This window comes from Sphaerodactylus townsendi, linkage group LG04 (assembly GCF_021028975.2).
Source record: "Sphaerodactylus townsendi isolate TG3544 linkage group LG04, MPM_Stown_v2.3, whole genome shotgun sequence".
NCBI lineage: Eukaryota > Metazoa > Chordata > Lepidosauria > Squamata > Sphaerodactylidae > Sphaerodactylus > Sphaerodactylus townsendi.
This window is the reverse complement of record NC_059428.1, coordinates 22,493,471-22,513,604: the sequence shown is the minus strand read 5'-3', so window position 1 is coordinate 22,513,604 and position 20,134 is coordinate 22,493,471. Positions and strand designations below refer to the sequence as shown.

General features: G+C 45.6%; 1 protein-coding gene across 1 annotated transcript in view; it reads right to left on the bottom strand.

The window, feature by feature from the left end:
• Positions 1-20,134, bottom strand: part of ARHGAP42 (Rho GTPase activating protein 42) — a 205,236-nt gene that overhangs the window by 152,934 nt on the left and 32,168 nt on the right. The window contains exon 2 of the mRNA XM_048494223.1: positions 10,906-11,001. Within this exon, the coding sequence (XP_048350180.1) occupies positions 10,906-11,001 (96 nt within the window). The remainder of the gene's footprint in view (positions 1-10,905; positions 11,002-20,134) is intronic.

The following is a 20,134-nucleotide window of genomic DNA, read 5'->3' as shown; positions in this document are numbered from 1 at the left end:
AGAGTACTGAAGATTCACTTGTTCCAGGTGCCTTTTAAGAAGTTTTATGTTACTGATATATTGGTTCAGAGGTGGTCTTAATGACTCTGGGGTTCTTGGCAAAAGGCCAGGATGGGGCTTTGGAATTGCTCCCCGGGCCAGGACCACCCTTGGCTCAATCAAGAGGCTGCCTCAATCCCATGCAAGGTGGAGTGTGGGCAGGCCTGTGCAACCACCACTGAGACAGCTACCTGCTATTCGAGCCCTTATCTTAGGGGAGGTGAATGCACAAGGCTGCCACCAAGCTGGCCAGCTGCTGTCCATGCCCCAAGGGGTAAGCATGCGTAGTTGCCACTGCCCAAACTCAAGCCCACACACCCTGCCTGCCCCAGAGAGGGTGAATGCGTGAAGCTGCACATGAGCTGGCCAGCAGCTGCCCAATCCCCAGCTTAAAAGGGGCAAATGAGCACGACTGGCTGCAGAGTTGGTCAGACCCTGTCCAAGCCCCAGAGGCAGGTGTAATGGATACCAAGCCAAATGTTGCCAAAGTCTCAAAGAAGGTGAGAATACACCACAACTGCTGGCTCATCTTCCCCCTCTGCTGAGAAAAGCTGGGTCAGGGGCCATCAGTGCCCTCCTCACCCTCAGCCCACAGCAACTTTCCAGATGCTCCATGGTTAAGATCGCACTTCACTGGATGTTGTTTTTATTGCGTTTAAGTTGGCTGATGGGGAGGGGGAGGGGTGTTAAGGTGTTTTAATTGTATTTGTATTTATATAATTCCTTCCTTCCTTCCTTCCTTCCTTCCTTCCTTCCTTCCTTCCTTCCTTCCTTCCTTCCTTCCTTCCTTCCTTCCTTCCTTCCTTCCTTCCTTCCTTCCTTCCTTCCTTCCTATTATATGTCAGGGAGATGAGAAAACATAAGTGCTCTTAAGCCTCTGGAACTGCATGGTTGAGTACATGCTGACAACTGATAAGAAGACAAATCTCCAAATGCATCCCTATTTGCCATGGTGGATCTAAGTGAAAGAGTGCTGACCACTTTGGAAAATGTTCAGGTAAGTAAGACTTGCTTCTGGTTTTAGTAAGCAGTTTAATGTATACCAGGTTGAGAAAAAGAAAACACCCCAAGGGGCATATATCCCCATAAGTCATAATTTCAAAGGTCTATGGGTTCCTTCAAGGTGGGGAAGCGGCTGCAGATCAATTCGTTATCTCTGTTCCTCAAGGAAAAGCAGAGGTTCTGGGCCATATGGCTAGAGTTTCGGCATGGCCTCCCCCCACATGGTCCAGTGCTCCCAGCACTACCGGAGATGCACAGGAAATTAGATGCACTAGGGGCATATATCCCCATAAGTCATAATTTCAAAGGTCTATGGGTTCCTTCAAGGTGGGGAAGCGGCTGCAGATCAATTCGTTATCTCTGTTCCTCAAGGAAAAGCAGAGGTTCTGGGCCATATGGCTAGAGTTTCGGCATGGCCTCCACCCACATGGTCCAGTGCTCCCAGCACTACCGGAGATGCACAGGAAATTAGATGCACTGGAACCGTTCCCATGCCACAAGCGCAACATGAAAAGTGGTTCCTCTGTATCAGCAGAGTTGACAAGTACATGTGTATGCAGTGTATGCAGGAGTATAAACACACAAACTCAACTTCGTTTGTCTTTTTTAAAAACAGGCGCATGACATACATTTGATCTCAATGTCACACTTCTCCTGTCATATTTCTTTTCAAATTTCAAAGGAGATTAAAGCACACTTCACAAAATGCATCTTCCGCTAGTAAAAATGTTAGCATGTTTACCATTCATCATCTGTGCCTGAAAAATTGCATGTGTTGTTTTGGAAGATGGAAGGATTGTGGTTGTTAGCACTCGGGACAACGATGCATTGCATATTCAATCCAGTCTACTTCTAGGAAACGTTAACACCGCCATGACACCATTACAAACTTAACAACAAACGTAAAAATGGGAATGAGGTACATTTCAACTGATCTGTCTGTGAAGAAGAAGAAGAGTTTTGGATTTATACCCCACCTTTCTCTCCTGTAAGGAGACTCAAAGTGGCTTATAAATTCCTTTGCCTTCCTCTTCTCACAACAGGCACCTTGTGAGGTAGTGAGGCTGAGAGAGTTCCGAAGAACTGTGACTATCCCACCCAGCAGGAATGTAGGAGTGCGGAAACACTTCTGGGTCACCAGATAAGCCTCTGCCACTCAAGTGGAGGAGTAGGGAATCAAACCCAATTCTCCAGATTAGAATCCACCTGCTCTTAACCACTACACCATGCTCGCTCGCTCTCACCACGCTGTGCTCACATTTGAAACACAGTTGTGAAGTCTTCTATTAGATGTATGGAATTTTAATTTTAAAAAATCTGCTCTATCTTGGAAGATGTAGGCAGCTTGCAATTTGAAAACAAAATCAAAAATGCAAATACTTCTAGTGTTTTCCAGAGCCAACCAAGCAAACGTTTCTCATAAAATACTTCGCCCTAATTGACCATCTCCTTTTTATTCCCACACCCTCAAAGATCCCATCTGCATTCCAACCATTATGACGCATTGCTCCCCCCTCCCCAATATATTATGAGACTTGCTATTTATAGTGCGGTTTACTGAATGTTTTAGTTTATCATAGCTGGTCATCTTGAATATACATTGGAAAGGTGGGATAGAAATATCTTAAAAATAACATTCCTGTTGGCTCAAAAGTAATTGTACCCTGCTAAAACATTTCCCCATGATAATATAAGGGCATACACTCATATCAGATATCAGGCACAAATACATTTAGGAACAGCTCTTTTTATAATAAGCAGTCCATAAGACAAGAGATAAAATTAGATATTAAATCACATTTTTATGGTGACAGATGACTTACAATTTTAAAAATATTTTAAAAATTGCACACATAATGTCTGAATGCAACTGAGTAGATTCCTAGGTTGCTGTTTCTGTAATCCTTTTCAAAAAGGCAATTTCTGAAGAGTAATAGGCATCCATAGCAACAGGCATCCACCAAACTGGGATCTGTTTCTTGTTAGTTTAACTTTGTTCTTGTGACTTTCTTTGATACACATGACTACCTAACCAGCTACAGCTGCCTTGTTGACCAGAAATCCCATCTCTGAAGTCTGAAGTGAAAATAAATGGGCTGTCAAACCTTTTCCCACAATTCCTAGGTTCTTCTAAGATAGCTTTCAATGGACATTTTGAAAAGGCTCCTCAGAACAGTGAAGAGAACACAGGCAGGAGAGACCACAATTCAGTGGAACAGCCTGTTTTGCACGTAGAAGGTCCCAGGTTCAATACCCAGGCTCTCCAATCGAAAAAGACCAGGTAATAGGTAAGGTGAAAGACCTCTACTGGAGACCACGGAGAGCTGCTGCCAGTCCGAATATGCAATATTGACCTTGATGTACTGATGATGCGATTCAGTTTAAGACAGACGGCTGTGGCACAAGAGGTCCTCAACACAAAAGGTACTTTGGTCCAAATACAGAACTTTTTTCTTTTAGTTTCAGGTTAGGGAAGCAGTGAACAACTGAAGTATCAGATAAGTTGTGAAATGGCCATTCAGTTAAGTGTCCCAATTATTCTCTGAACAGTTGCCATAGACCTTCCCCACTCCCCTAAAAAGCAATAACTTGTGGCCCAGCATAGGACAACTACAGTCTGGTCTCCCAAGCAGCAATTCAACACCATCACAACAGCAGGATGATCAGAACTTTTATCAGGAAGGAATTCCATAGAAGCAGAAATAAAAGGCTCTTTGGTGTAAAAGACCGTTTATTCAGACATCTTAGAAAGCTCAAGTACACGCAGTGGCAGGAATAAGATCTCCCGCCAGAAACACAGGTTATAACTCTGTCCATCCCATCCCCCCTCCCGGATTCCCATGGGAACCCGTGAGGTCTCATCTCCCTCAGAGAGATAAGGTCTCCTGGGCTGGAGAAGCTATGGCCTATCGCCTGGGCGCTGTGGAATGTAGTTATCAAGTTGTGGCTTACTGCCCCTCTCTATCAACAATTCATTGAATCCTTTGCACTCTGCCTCCTTTAAAGAAGACCCTCCCCAGGTTTAATGTGCGAAAGGCGCTGGTGGAAACGAAATAGAGAGGTATGGGCGCTAATATTTTCTCGAATAAACCCATTGATTAAACTCCAGAGGAATACCCCCACCCAAGAGACTAAATATTGTAAGCGCTTACGATTAAAGCGAGAGTCCAGGGGATGATAAGCGGCCAATTTCGTAATGCTTGTGGCCATCAATACAAGTGCGGTGGGGCCTCTCAGCTGGTCGTAAGCCAGGCGCATCGAAAGCGGGAGCCTCCTCTTGAGTAAACTGGAATGGAAGATAGGATGAACGTTACCAAGAGAGTTAGGCAAATCCAATCGGGCAGTGACATCATTAATCACTTTAGTAATCTGAAAAGGTCCCAATTAATCTTTGCCTAGTTTAGAAAATTTATGCACGCCTCTGGAGATTTTTGGTAGACAAATACACCCAGGTTTACATGCAGAAACTGGCTTTGCAGCTTTGGGAAGTCTTTAGCCTGTTGTGGCAGCAGTCTGACCGCTTCCACCCCTCGCCAGAGATGAAATCCATTGTTGAAACTCTGGAGGATCCAATGCTTCCGCAGGTAGTTCGCGGCAACGGTGGGAAAGGAGCGCCAGACACAATTTCGAAGCGTTTTTTTTGTACCGCTATGAACCGCATTGTTATATGCATCCAAGAAACTGAATGTAGAGCTCTCATTCAATTGTCTTGGTGGTAGTTGGTAATTTCAACGTAAATACTGCTCTAGGGTTCTGGATTCGCTCTCCGACTCACCGGCCACTTTGAACGCAGGGCGGCAATCACCGGGCGTGCCCCTCAACTAACCACCTAGGTGCTTTCCAGAACTTCTTTGAAATGAATTGGGGCCGCTGTCGGAGACCACCTTAACGGGGCGGAGTGCAGAGGTAAAACATGCTGGAATGAACAGACGAAATAACTTAGGAGCCGGAGGGGATGGAAGCACATGGAATAAAAAATGGGCTTGTTTAGGAAAATAAGTCACACCACTACCCACAAGACCGTGTTGCCAAGACGCTTCGTCTGGCAACCAATAAAATCCATGGAGATGACTTCTAGGCGCGGAGGCCACTGAGAGGTTTCAACAGACCATGGGCTTTTCCCGAACGGTCTTGGCTTCTACAACAAACAGAGTAACCTTTAATATACATCTCATCGTCCTTATGCGATCGCTAAGGCCACCAGAACTGACGGGCGGAGCCAAATGTCACAGAGTTTTTAGAAAGCCAAAATTAATGTCCAGCCAAAGCGGGTGCATCATGGCGAGGCCTCGAGAACCTGCTGCGAGGGGAGGTCGCGTACCAACAATCCCCCCGCCGCCAAACGCCATTCTCCAAATGCAATTGGGAGTTAAGCGCCTCACTGGAAGTTTCGGCATTACGCCTCGGGCCTCACAAAAGTCTCGTAGGAAAGGAGAGACCAGGCTGGGAGGAATGTGGGCTGGAGAAGGGAGAGTGGATATCTGAGATCGGTGACAGCTAGCCCCACTGGGAGGGGAGAGAACAGTCGCGGTGGCTAATCACCCCTCCCCGGTAGGGCGCTGAGAGCGCATCAGCCAGTTTATTAATGGTTTTCCGGGAAAAATGGACCGCGGAAAGAGAAACGAAAGAATGCCCATGAACGGTTGCTTCGCTGACATCTTGAGTGGAGAGGAAAACGCCAAGTTCTTGTGATCCCACCAAACTTGAAAGGGATGTTTAGCCCCTCCAGCCAGTGGCTTCAGTGGTAGTGCTACTTTAATGGCCGCAGTCTCTTTATCCCCACAGTCCAGTTGGGAGTTCAGCACCGGAGAATTTCTTTTGATAAATAAGCACACGCATGAACCAGCCTATCATCTTTATTTCTCTGCATTGTACAGGGCTTCCCCAAGCGCTTTGTCCGGGAGGCATCCACGCAATCACAAGCGGGAGATCTGGGTCAGGGTGCTTTAGGATAGGTTCGGTGGTAAAAGCAGACTTTAAAAGCTGAAAGGCTGTCTGACACTCTTCAGGACCAGGAAAGGGGGGCCCTGGCTTGGCATGGACAGTGGATCTTTACCCTTAGTGCTGCAGAGAGGAGTCTGTAGAGAGGATGAGTCAGTTCAGCTTGGGAATTCAGTGTATAAGAATCCGCGATAGAAATTAGCAAAACCTAGAAAAGATTGGAGTTCTTTTAGGTTGGTGGGGGCCGACCATTGGAGGACCGTGATCAATCTTAGCAGGATCCATTTTTAGGCCCTCGGCGAGATCCGGGAACTCAAAGAATCAATAGAGGTTTGAATTGGAAACAGCACTTGAAAGTTTGGCAAAGAGGAGTTATTGGCCGAACAAAGCCGCTTCCAATACTTCCAACCAATGCTTCATGCTCCTCTATGCTCTGTGAATAAATTAAAACGGCCATCTAAGTACACCACTACCCCTTTGCATAATAAATCATGAGAGAACTTTCATGGATAAGCGGGCCATAAAAGTTCCGGGGCCCCACTTAACCCGGTATCGGCATTATTAATGATTCAAACTGTCCAAACTTTGTGTTGAGAAATGCAGTCAAGGTTTATAGCCTTCAGCAATTCTGACCCTGTAGTAAGTTTCCTCCAAGTCCAACTTAGTAGTAAAGATGCGTAAAAGGTCCCTTTGATCAAAGGCAAAGGAAGTATTTATTGGACAGGGAGACTGCATTGAGACCTACGTAATCTGTGCAGAGTCAGTAAAGACCCATGCTTTTCTTTTACACAAACAATATTAGAGCAGCATGTTATTGTCGTTTCATAGCTCAACAGATAGGAACCATGGCAGGTTCTTGTCTAAGAAGGCACGGGTTCCTTCTCCTCATTGGGACTCATACGGTAGATTCTAATTTTGGGCAGTTAAGCTCTGGCTGTATTTCACGATTTTGCAGTCAATTGCGTCTCTATGGGGTGGCAACTGATCGATTCTTTGCTGCTCTGAAATACTCTGGCTACAGATCTTGGTAATGCGGGATGCCGGGTAGAATGCCGGAGCAATCAGCTGATGAAGCCAGGGGTGTGGTAATCAGAGGAGAAGTCGAAGTTTTCCCCAATTCATGTGTTCCCCAGGGAGGGTCTCTTTTCCAAAGGAATTTTGGTTCATGTAACAACAACCATGGCGTAATGCCCAGAACTATGGAGGTTTGAATAATTGGCGCTCCAGAATAAAACCAATTTTCTCCCAATGGTCGTATATGAGCGGAGGAGAACCGGTTGGCGCTTTTGACCTGGGCGGATCCTTTCAAGCCCCGAGGACTACGTCAGCCCATTTGGGTTGAAAGGTATGGGCTTAGCCAGGGGACTTTGGTCACAAGACCCAGTTCCTCCGCCACCTGGGGCCGCGATTAAACAAATGGGAGCAGCCAGAATCCACAAGGGCCGTGAGGCGCTATAATATCGGATACATGCTTAAGCGGGGTTGGCCAGAAACGCTGGAGTTAGTAATGGGGAGCGCTGCCTTCACCTCACCGCTGCCTGGAGCTCTAACCCATGTCCATTGGGGCTGAAGAAAGGCAAACAGCTGCTTCCCCTCCCTCCGGTCGCCGATGACTGCTTTAAGGCGAGCCGTCTGGGGCTGACCTGATTTGCGCGTGGTGGCTTGGCGAGATGGGGTGCGCGCGGTCGGAGTGGTTGGCTTCTGTTACCCACTTCGAGGAGCAGTTAGGCGGCTAGATGAACGGGACCTCATGCAGTAAAGACACAATCCCAGTCGGGCGACGGGCTCGGAGGTGGTCTACCGGTAGGGGCGGCTGGGCTTGGCTTGGTGGACGCGAGTGGTCGGCTTCGGGCGTATGCACCGCGCATTCCAAGCGAGACGCTTCACTCTGGGGATCCCAATTCAATCCAATCCAGCATACAGTCGCTGGGGACCGTAATTAAAACACCGCTTTCACGCAGCTTGCCGCCGACAGCATCCGGAGAAGTATTCGTGATTTACGCACCAGGCCACTACAGGAGGGAGCTCGAGCAGCCGCCGCATCTAAATAAATTCACGGGCAAATTCTGCAAAACTAGCGGTTGCCCTTGCTGAATAGTTTCGATGGATGCGCGGATAGCTTCCATTTTCCGCGACTCCGGGATCTTGGAAGCAGCCCTCAAGGCTTGGAGTGAATCGCGAATTACCGGTAGTGCGAGTATCTTCATCTTGCAGAGTTCAAAAGAGTCACAAACCAGTCGGCTAAGGTGCTGCCTTGCATCCAGGACTGGTCGATGTCCCGTGCATTTTTCGGCTACCAGACCGGGTATAAATCATCATAGTCCCTCCATGTGGGCATCGAAAGCTTGCAAGATGAAGTAGGGAAGTTTGGAAGGTCAAACAGGCAGGTATTGGAGGTCTGTAGTAACCTCTCCACGCTCCTTGGCATTACTTTGCAGGGGCTGTGGTTGCGCGAGGTTGAGCTGGCTTGAGGCAGCGGTTGCGCCGCATGAATCGGTGGAGGTAATAACGCCGCGTGCCAGCTGGTGTTCCGTGCGGGGAGCCGGGTCCTTGGAAGGTGGTTGGACTCAGCAGCCGCCGCCCTCTCTGGCGCCGTGTACCCGTGACAGCGTAGACTCCAACTTCTGGGCTTATCTGGTCTGCTGCTTCTTCTTCAGTTCCTCTCCAAGGCAGCCAGCTCTACTCTCTCTCCTTGCAGTCAATGCATCCTGCGATGCGCATGCAAAGCTGCTTTCTCCACAGCTCAATTTAGCCAGTTCGGGTTCCGCTGGAACAGCTGCAGTGAGTTCACTCTAGGTAATGCTAGAGCGTCCTGAACACTTTCGCGTTGACGCTGTAAAGTTCAGTTTGGAGTGCGTTCCAGGACTTTATCATGGACTGGATAGATTCTGGGCGATATTGCCGCTGGAGCCGCTTCTTCGCAACCGGTCCACCTGTCAAGTTGGACTTCGGCGCTGCTGCTCCCCGGCCTCTCTGCAGGTTTTCAACGCTCTTGCTGCAGCTGTTCCCGCTCCTCTTCCCATAGCTGGCGCTCCACGTGGCTCCAGCTAGCTTCTTGGGCATCTGCAGTCGGCCCACTTCCTCATCCCAGCTCTCTTTCGATGGGAGAGGGAACAGATCCGCTGGGAGTGCAGGCTTTCTCCGACTCTGCCGCCTGGACGCTGAAGGCATTGCGACTGCCCACCGGTGGCTCCACGGGGCATCTCATGCAGCCGCTGGTCCGGGGATCAGGGGGGTCCGGGATCGAAGACGTGGGTATCGGATAATTCTCCCAATCCCTCGGTATAGTCCCAGTGTCACCGGGTAGGTCTTCGGATCGGGCCCCAGTAATGCTGTGCCACGGTGGTTCTTTGGGAGCATCACACCAAAATACTTCCAGTCCAGGAATGCGCTCAATGGACCCCTGGGTTGCCGCATGAAAGGTGGTCCAGGCCCGCCTCCTCCGGGTGACAGAGTTGCATCTGAGGTTTTGTAATCCCATAACAAAAAACGGTAGATAATATCGGATCCACAGGCGCCGATCCATAGACAGCCTCAAACGACTCATGTAAGTCCCCATGGAGTCGCCTCTTCACGCCCCTCGCTTCCAGCGGAGTAAAGGAAGACTCAGGCTGATGACGGCGGAAAGAGTCACCAAGCTTGACCCGCTTCTCCGGCCGTTCCTCCAGATCCAGAAGGGAAAGGTCGAGCTCCTCTTTGGGGGGCTACCGCACCTTCCCCAGAAAACATCCAACCTCTCCAGATGCCGAGAGCACCACAGAGGTCCACTGCACTAGGGAATATAGATGAATTAGGATTCCCTGCCACAATGTAAGGAATTCCATAGAAGCAGAAATAAAAGTGCTCTTTTGGGTGTAAAAAGAGCCGCTTATTCAGACATCTTAGAAAGCCTCACGCAGTGGCAGGAATTAAGATCTCCTCGCCAGAAAGCACAGGTTATAACTCTGTCCATCCCATCCCCCCTCCCGGATTCCCATGGGAACGGAGGTCTCATCTCCCTCGCAGAGATAAGGTCTCCGCCGGAGAAGCTGGCCCATCGCCCGGGCTGTGGAATGTAGTCAAGGCCAGGCGACTGCCCCTCTCATCAACACCATTGAATCCTTTACAGAAACACACTCATGTGAGGAAGAAGAAGAAGAGTTAGATTTATATCTCCCCTTTCTCTCCTGTAATGAGACTCAATGGAGCTTGCAATCTCCTTTCCCTCCCCCCTTACAACAAACACCCTGTGAGGTAAGTGGGGCTGAGAGAGCTCCGAAGAACTGTGACTAGCCCAAGGTCACCCAGCTGGCATGTGTTGGAGTGCTCGAGCTAATTTTATTCACAGCTTATTCACAAGCCTCCACAGGTCAAGTGGCAGAGCAGGGAATCAAACCCAGTTCTCCAGATTAGAGTGCGCCTGCTCTTAACCACTACACCACACTGGTAGTGGTGTAGTGTTAGAGAACTAACTGTTAGAGAGCTAACAGTTAAGCCAACCAGGTAGGATCATCCCAAACATACTGAAAAGTATTGTTGCAAAGTGCCTTACATCTCTACTTTAGAATAAATATGCCAAGATGTCAGGGAAATACACACATTTTAACTGAATACCTTTCAGACTCCAGTGGACAATGTACAGACTCTGTGGGGATACTTCAGAACACATGCTAGAAAAAATACAGATACCATATAGGTGCCCAAACATCATAATGGAAAACAAACCCCAGAAATGTCAAACGGATATGTGATATTTTATAAACTTAATTACCTTTCTTTTAGATGCTTCCTCTTATGCTAAATATATATTGTGGACAATCTTTATAGCGACTTCTTATTCAGAGCTTTTGTAGTGTTAAATGTAAATATTTTATGTGGATGTCTAGTTAATGCTGTATCAATACATTAAACAAACAAAATGGAAAAGTAAATCCAAACACTCACCAATGCTAATTTCATCATCTGTTTCAGCATCTCCAATGCACTCAAACTGAAAATCCTGAAGCGACTGTGAAAATTTTTGTACAGCCATTGATAGATCTGTGTGTTTAAAAAAAAGAGAGAGAGAAATCTAAATTATTAAGTTAATATTGTGGAGAGTATACATAAGAGTGCAAAGTTTCATTAGACTACTTTTGCTAACAAAGTACTCAGCATGCTTACTCAATTGTAACATTCAACAGATATAAGTATATAAAATACAACTTTAGACTGAGTTACAGATGTAAAGTTGCCAAAATATTCAAAACCATTAAAATCATTTTTCCCTCAACAGAATGGAAGGGGGTAAAATATCTGCAATAATCACTGTCCTTTCAAACATAATCTTACTGTGCTGTTTTAACAACATAATTTTTACAAACTTAATTATCATATAAAAAGTAAGGACTCCATCAAACTTATCAAAAACAGAATCCTAGCTGAGTCTGATAAATAGACTGGTATTCAACAGTACAGAAAGGGAGTGAAAATACAGGGAGAGTAATAATAGGCCACCCAAGTCCAGACTAGCCTGATCTTAGCAGATCTCAGAAGCTAAGCAGGGTCAATTCTGATTAATACTTGGACAAGAGACCATCAAGAAAGTGCCAGGTCACTATCCAGAGGAAGGAAAACCACATTGGTTAGTCTCTTGCCATGAAAATCCTACAAAGTTGGCTAAGAACATAAGAACATAAGAACAAGCCAGCTGGATCAGACCAGAGTCCATCTAGTCCAGCTCTCTGCTACTCGCAGTGGCCCACCAGGTGCCTTTGGGAGTTCACATGTAGGATGTGAAAGCAATGGCCTTCTGTGGCTGTTGCTCCGAGGCACCCTGGACTGTTAAGGCATTTGCAATCTCAGATCAAGAGGGATCAAGATTGGTAGCCATAAAATGGAGCTTCTCCTCCATAAATCTGTCCAAACCCTTTTAAAGCTATCCAGGGTTAGTGGCCATCACCACCTCCTGTGTGGCAGCATATTCCAAACATAATCACCGCGTTCTGCGTGAAGAAGTGTTCCCTTTTAGTAAGTTCGAATTCTTCCCCAGCATTTTTTCAATGGAGTACCCCTGGTTCCTGAGTATTGTGAGAAGAGAGAAAAATTTCTCTCTGTCAACATTTTCTACCCATGCATAATTTTGCAGACTTCAATCCTTATCCCCCCTCAGGCGTCTCTCCAAACTAAAAGAGTCCCAAGCGCTGCAACCTTTCCTCATAGGAAGGTGCAGTCCCTCAATCATCTCATTCGCCCTTCTCTGCACTTTCTATCTCTTTATTATCCTTTTTTTGAGATGTGGCTGACCAGAACTGAACCACCACAATTACTCAAGTCGGTCGCACCACAGCAGCTTTATATAAGGGCATGACAATCTTTGCAGTTTATTCTCAATTCAGCACCTAATTATCCCAGCACATAGAGGGGTTTGCCTTTTCCGCAGCTGCCATGCATTGAGTTGACATTCCCATGGAACTATCAACTAAAGCGTAAATCCTTTCCTGGTCTGTGACTGACACTGACCCTGTGGCATGTGTATGTGAGAGTTTGGATTTTTTGCATCACTTTAGCCCCACTCACCTAATTTATCCAAGGTCCGCTTGGGCTCATAATCCTTTGTGGTTCTCACCACCCCTACATGGTGGTATCATCTGCAAACTTGGCCTGCACGCTACCCACCCCTACTTCCAGGTCATTTATGAATAGGTTAAAGAGCACTGGTCCCCAATACGGATCTTAGGGGACTACATCTCTCCATTGTGAGAATTTCCCATTTACACCCACTCTTTGCTTCCTGTTTCTCAACCAGTTTTTAATCCATAGGAGGACTTCCCCTCTTATTCCTTCATTGCTGAGTTTTCTCAATAGTCTCTGGTGTGGAACTTTGTCAAAAGCCTTTTGGAAATCCAAGTAGACAATGTCCACTGGTTCCCCCTTATCCACATGCCTGTTTACATCCTCAAAGAACTCTAGTAAGTTTGTAAGACAGGATTTGCCTCTGCAAAAGCCATGCTGACTCTTTCTCAGCAGGTCTCGCTTTTCTACATGTTTTATAATGTGCCTTGACAGTACTTCATACACACACAATAATAGGCTACACATATCAATGAATATGCAGACACTTGACGAAACAAAAAACAATATGTGGCAATCAACTTTGAAGCAATCAGACAGACAGCAAACACAATTCCAGAAGTTATCAGAAAATGAACCTCCTTGCTTTTGTCTGGTCTTTCGAGAAAAATTTCCAATTCAAATTCTTCTGGGAAAACCCATAACACCAGGCCATCAGGCAATGGATGGTGGGGAATATCTTCCTCTTCCTGAGGTCTTGAGATCCACAGCTGGTCAGAGAAGACTGTACTGGCCTAGGCCTCTTCCACACAGCATCGGGAGAGCAGGTTGCAGGCAGGATAAAGTAACCTGATCTCCTGCTGTCCCACTTGCATGCCTCCATGCAGGCAGCAAACGGAGCCTGCAAAAGCAATGAGGGCTGCCGACACACCTTTGCACAGATGTGTGTCTTTTTTTTTTAAGCTCACTTCCCATGCTGCGTAGCTGTGCGGGGAGGACCTTTAAAAACCAGGAAGCAATTGCTTGCAAGCAGCTGCAATCCACGTTACAACTAAAGAATCACTGATAGTGCGATTCTTGAAAAACTCAAGGGGGGGACACAGAGCAGACTCACATTAGGAGCGGGATCCGTGTAAAGTCCCCCCACCCTATTATGGGTTTTATGCTGTGATTAGCCCGTTTATTGGCCCGTGCGGAAGGGGCCCTAGAGAGGCCAGTGGCCTGATCCAACATAAGGCAGCTTGGGTGTTCACTCCAAGACTTGGAGGGCTGCAAACCCACTGTAACACAATGTAAAAGGCCAAACTTCATTGCACTTGAATTGTGGTGGGCCAACTTGGGAGCTACCATTTTTTGAAGTGGAAAGGGCACCCTCTCCCATTCTGCTCCATATCAGGGAACATGGGGACATGTCTCTGCCACCCTTCACTTTGAAACTGTAGATGACCATGTTAAAATAAAAGGAAACAGAACATTTTAATAGATCAGTGACTCTTTGAGGTATACAATCTTCTCCTCTGCCCCCATGCAACAAAATTATCCTTGAAAACCCCATGTAAATCCATCCAGTTGCCTAGCATTATTGAGTGGCACTCTCTACGTTTACAAATCTTGAAAACACATGGAAAACTGAATTACAGTTATTAAAAACAGGAGCTCATCTAGTAGCCTTCTTGACATATTGAGCTTCTGTATGGTCTTTATATTCTACAGACTAATCATGTTTTGTATTAGAAAAGGCACAGAATTCGACACAGTGCTGGTGAATGTTCTGCAGACTTGGTGGCTGCTTTGTATTTTCAGACATACAAAAAACATTTACAAAAGTCATGCATCATTTCAATTTAGCATCTGTACCTTGCATGCCCCAAAACAGACAATGAAGTGGGAGTGTAAAGAGACTAGTTCATCTAAATAAGTAGTTTTCTAACTATTTTCTGAGGAAGACTGGGCTTCAATAAGATGACGGGATAGCTTTCCCAAGAGAGATGCTACCCCATCATTTCTGTCGAGAGTTAACAAGGAAGCCCAACAGGTCTAACAAGCATTCTGCAAATCAAAGAAGCATACTAGAAAATGCTCAAGAATGCTCTGAAACATGTAAAGAGTAAAATAGTGGCCATAAAAGGATTCCAGGTGGAGAGCAGGGTTGTCAGCTTCAGGCTGGGAAATTCCTGGAGATTTAGGAGTGGAATCTGGGGAGGATGGGACCACAGAAAGGTATAATGCCATACAGTTCACCCTCCAAAGTAGCTAACTTCTCTCCAGAGACCAGGTGTAATGCAGGGAGATTCTCTAAGGCCAACCTGGAGGCTGGCAAACCTAGAGTAGAAAGACTTCCGGGTGGTTGAAAATTCTGTGTAAACTGAAAAGAAGTGTACTCACAAGGAAGAGTTCATTTAAAAGTCATTTGATACATTTTTCCTGATTTTTGAACGTTTATTTTTTCTAGCTACAAAAAGCTAAACGAATGGTAAAAAGAATTTCAAAACCCTAGTGTGTGTCAGCATGGTGAGAGCCAGCATGGTGCGTAGTGGGTAAGAGCAGGTAGATTCTAATCTGGATAACCTGGTTTGATTCCCGTTCCTCTACATGGGCAGCAGAGTCTTATATGGTGAACCAAGTTTGTTTCCCTACTCCTGCATTCCTGCTGGGTGACCTTGGGCTACACATTGTTCTTCTAAACTCTGTCAGCCCCACCAACCTCTTAAGATGTTTGTTGTGAAGAGAGGAAGGGAAAGGAGTTTGTAAGCCCCTCTTTCTCTCCTTACAGGAAAGAGAGGTATAAATTCAAACTTTTCTTCATGGCATACCTACATGTTGTATTACCTATGACTCCTAAACTATCAACAAGTCCTAATAGTGACTATCCACATCATAAGGTGCATCTAGACATTTCATTAGGTCTTGGATGAGTATTTTAAATAGATGGTGATATACTTCCAGATGCATATTGGCAAAACGAATGGATTTTCCTTGAGCTTTCCTAAGAAAGAAAAGCTTTCCTGAACTTTCAGGGGATATAAAATGAAAGAATGGCATGGGGTAAGGGTTTTAAACAATTGCATTTCTGTGTCCAGATTACTTCATTGTTCACTTAGTACGTATTTAATAGGTAACTCATCCTTAAGATACTGGGAAGCCTGCAATGAATGAAGAAGTGGGGGGGGGGGGGATATTTCCATGAAAACTTTACTTTGAGAACGCAATGCCCCATTGTGTTGAGCAAAACACACCTTGTCACCTAGTGAAAGGCCATCTTCTAGTGGAAAGGTACACAATTAGCTGAGCAAAAGGCAAGGAAGTTGATCCAATATTGGTGTTATATGCCCTAACCCATGTGGCCCAGACTAGCCTGATTTTGTCAGATCTCAGAAGCTAAGCAGGGTCAGCCCTGGTAAGTATTTGGATGGGAGACCACCAAGGCATTCCAGGGTCACCATGAAGAGGTAGTCAGTAGCAAATCACCTCCTGTTAGTCTCTTGTCTTGAAAACCCTACAGGGTTGCCATAAATCAGCTGTGACTTAATAGTACTTTACCCACACTCCTGTTGCATTCTACATCAATTCACATTTCTAAATGCTCTTCAATAGCAACTCCAAGTAGTGGAAAGGCTAATAATCTAATATGTATGTGGTAAAGATTGCACTCCTTAACGTACTTACCAAGAAGAAAATCCCACTGAACTCAGTGACTCTTAATTTTGGGTATTCTTGTGTAGGATTGCATTGAATGGCTCCTTTAACAGCATTAACTTCTCCAGGAAAATACAGAGTTGGCATACCAGTTTAATATGGGCAAAAGTACACCTGGCCGCAGCACCCGCCCTCAACCACAAGCAATTAATTGTCTAGAAATATACTCAAACCACAAACACGGTTCTTTAAGATGAGCACTGCTTCTTCCAAGGTAACTATGCGGGCGCATGTTTACAGACTAACTAAAGCATCTAGATATTTTGAAGCAACTTTGAGTGATATACAGGAATAATGTGTTTCCCTGAAAATAAGACGGGGTCTTTTATTAATTTTTGCTCCAAAAGATGCATTAGACCTTATTTTCAGGGGATGTCTTTTTTTCCCCATGATTTTGCGCTACCCACATGACCAGATCAGCTGCGCTGGGGAATCTGTAACTAGGGCTTATTCTTGGAGCAGGGCTTATATTTCAAGCATCCTCCAAAAATCCCGAAAAATCATGCTAGGGCTTATTTTCAGGGTAGGTCTTATTTTCGGGGAAACGGGGTAGGAAGCAGAAATGTTCTACGCTTCAATTTCTTGACAACCTCAACATGGCTGCAGTAGAATTTCTGACCTCTGTATAGAAGTCAAGCAACTTTCTCCACATCGTAAAAGAAACTAAGGCCCATTCCGCACAGCAAATGTATAACAGGTTGCAGTCATGATAAAGGAACCTGTTTTCCTGTTTTCGCGTTCACATGCCCTCCATGCAGACAGTGACTGGAGTGACGGAAACAATCCGGGTTGCTGTTGTGGCTTTGCACAGAGATGTTTCTCTCTCTTTTTAATTACTTGCCACGCATGCATAGCTATGCAGGCATGCAGCAATGAGCCCCCACAGCCATACCAATGTCCCATTATATGACCAGCTGCGCCTGCATAGCTATGCAGATGCAAGGCACAAAATTACAAAGGAAAAGGGGCCGCCCTGCAATGGAGGAATGGCTCTTCCCTGACCGGGGAGGATGAGGTGGAAGGGAGGAAAATAAAGAGCCTCGTGCCTGGTCGTTCGCTCGGGAGCGGCTCCAAACCTGGATTTTTCAAAAGAATTGCTTCTTTAGCTATTTAAAAAAAACCTGGGCTTGGGGAAATAAAATGGGGCAGACTCGTTTGGGGGGCCAGATCTATATGAAATCCCCACCCAAAAAAACAGGTTATATAGGGTCTTACGCTTGTGTTTCTTGGCCCGTGCAGAATGGGCCTAAGTGCTGCTGCTCAGAAAATTTTAAAAAGACAAGTTCTGACCTGAATTTAAAATCTAGCATGAAGGCCAAGATGGATAAAAGGGAGATGATTGAGTTGCAATATTATTTGCACATTCTAAAGAATGGTTAGGGATCAATGAAAGTTTTCCTTTTTCTTGCTTTAAGAAAAAAAAAGTTTAGAGAAAAAAACCAAGCCAAAAGGAGAAAAGTTCTTAACTTTTAAATAGTGGACTACAAACACCAACTACCAAAAAAAAGATGGGGAAAAGAAATCCATCAGTACAAGATGAAACAAGGATATTGGACTGCTGAAAAACCCTTTGAAAATTTAATTTGCTATATCATCTGGGAATAATTGTACGACATTCCAGAATTCAAAGAATAAAGAGACTGGCTGTCAAATGGCATTCTTGTTATATAGGCAGTCCAATCCAGAGGGAGGGGTTGAACTGGCTCTGGGAGTTGGCGAGGGGAGGCAAACTGGGATGCAGGCGGACCTGGAACAGACTGTGCCCACAGAGCTGCGCCACCTTAAAGCTGTATGCCAATGCAGCTGGAGCTGGGCTAGGGCAGGGGTCTGCCACCTGCGGCTCTCCAGATGTTCATGAACTACAATCCCCATCAGCCCCTGCCAGCATGGCCAATTGGCCATGCTGACAGGGGCTGATGGGAATTGTAGTCCTTGAACATCTGGAGAGCCGCAGGTGGTAGACCCCTGGGCTGGGGCATTCATAGGGATGGAGTGACTTTTAGCCTGCTTGAACCAGTGTTTGCAGTTGCGAACGTCCCGGCATAGCCTTGGACTTATGCCACCCAGAAGGGTGGCAAAAGTCCATTTAGCCCTATGGAGGACTTTCAGGCAGCTGGGGAGTTTCTGGAGCTTGCAGCCTTCCCGCACCATCTGAAAGTCTTCTGGAGGCAGCACAGTGGCATAGCTGCGGTGCCATCCTCAGCCACTTGAGCCCCATGGATTAGGCTGTACCTTTATTTACTTCTGAGGTTATTGTTTTACTCTATTTTCCCCCCACCAGTTTTAAACTTATTTATTTTCATTCAATGTGTGCTAATGAATTATGTAATACATATGTGACTGTTCCTTGGAGCTGGACACCATCTCAAAGGATAAGAGAGCCTGAGGAGAATTGGGTTTGGAGAAGGGAGGGACCTCAGTGACATATAAAGAATGCCATAAAGTCCACACTCCAAGGTGGCCATTTTCTTTAGAAGAACTAGCATCTGCAGCCAGAAAATTAGTTGCAATTTTGGAGATTGACAACCCTACCTACAACCCCTAGGTTTTGGGAACAAAGAGGTTTGCAGTTGCTGAAGACAAAATGGTGCCCACTTACAAGCCTTGGTTTTCACACTAGAATAACTTCCCCCTCTCTTATGAACATTAACCATAGCTTCCAGTTGTTTGTACACCAATGGAAACCAGGATCCCTTGTAATAAAAGTTTGCCAGTTCACTTCAGAACATGATTTATGTTCTGGGATCCTGGCAACAAAACTATGCTTTGCGTCAGTGATGTGCAAACTGTCATGTGCAAACTGGCTTAGATTAGATAAATTCATGGAGGATGTGAATATTTTTCAGCATTGCAATTGCTTCAGAAACATTGGCTTGCAACCTCTAATAGCAATTCCATCAATGGAAGGAAAGTTACAATATCCAGCAATCCCCTCCTCCTGAAACAGACCCATTTTTATTATTTTATTCCTGGAAACCCACGGACCCCACATTATTGGGTAGGCACAGTAGGCAGGAGGGTGAAGTGGGAAAATCCCCATCCATAAGTGGATCTTATTGGATAGAATTATCACTGCCCCATAAATTCGAAAAGTATTAGGAAAGAGTGAGGATAACGGAAAGTGGCTTGCCAAAACACCAACATGAGATTTGAGCCAGAAGGCTCCTAGATCATAGCTTATTTTCTTTCCACTACGATGCACCCACGCAGCACAGACCCACCAACAGTCATGACCACTTAAATGTAATTCCATATTCAAAAGCAAACTCTAGAGACAACCCTTCAATGTTATACCCTACTTTTAAATTTCCAGACAAATCAGACTGGCCACTTATAAATGAAACTACTAGAATAGATGGACTCTTGGTCGGATTCCAGAAAGATGTTCTTCTGTTCTGACATTTCTAAGTCCTTCCTTCTTAAGCAATGTTGGAACTAAGCCATACTGTTCTCTGGCACTGGGAGCTCATTGTACCAATTTCCTAACACAACTTAACCATTATATTATTTTGAACTGAAATAGTTTTCTTTTCCAGAATGAAATTAGCTACTGTACATCTACTCTCTCTCATCTTCCCCATCACTAGTTTATTAAGAAAGAATTTTTATCTGGCATAAACCCAACCACCACCACATGCCCAGAAGTTTCAGAAAGTGACACAAGTTAGATGCAAACAGGCCTTTTGAAGAAGAGAGACACTGGCTATATGCTGAAAATTGCCAAGAGGACTTGGAAATTTTTGGGGGGGAGGGGGCACTGTGACGCAGAGATGATTGTGAGCTGCCAAAAAATGTTAAGTCAAAAGGTCCATGTGCTTGAGCTGACAGAGTATTTGTTGTCTTCTTCAATGAATGCTCTCTTACACATTTGCACAACGCCCTGAATTTCTGTAGAGCAATAGGACAATAATGAGTTTGAATGCCT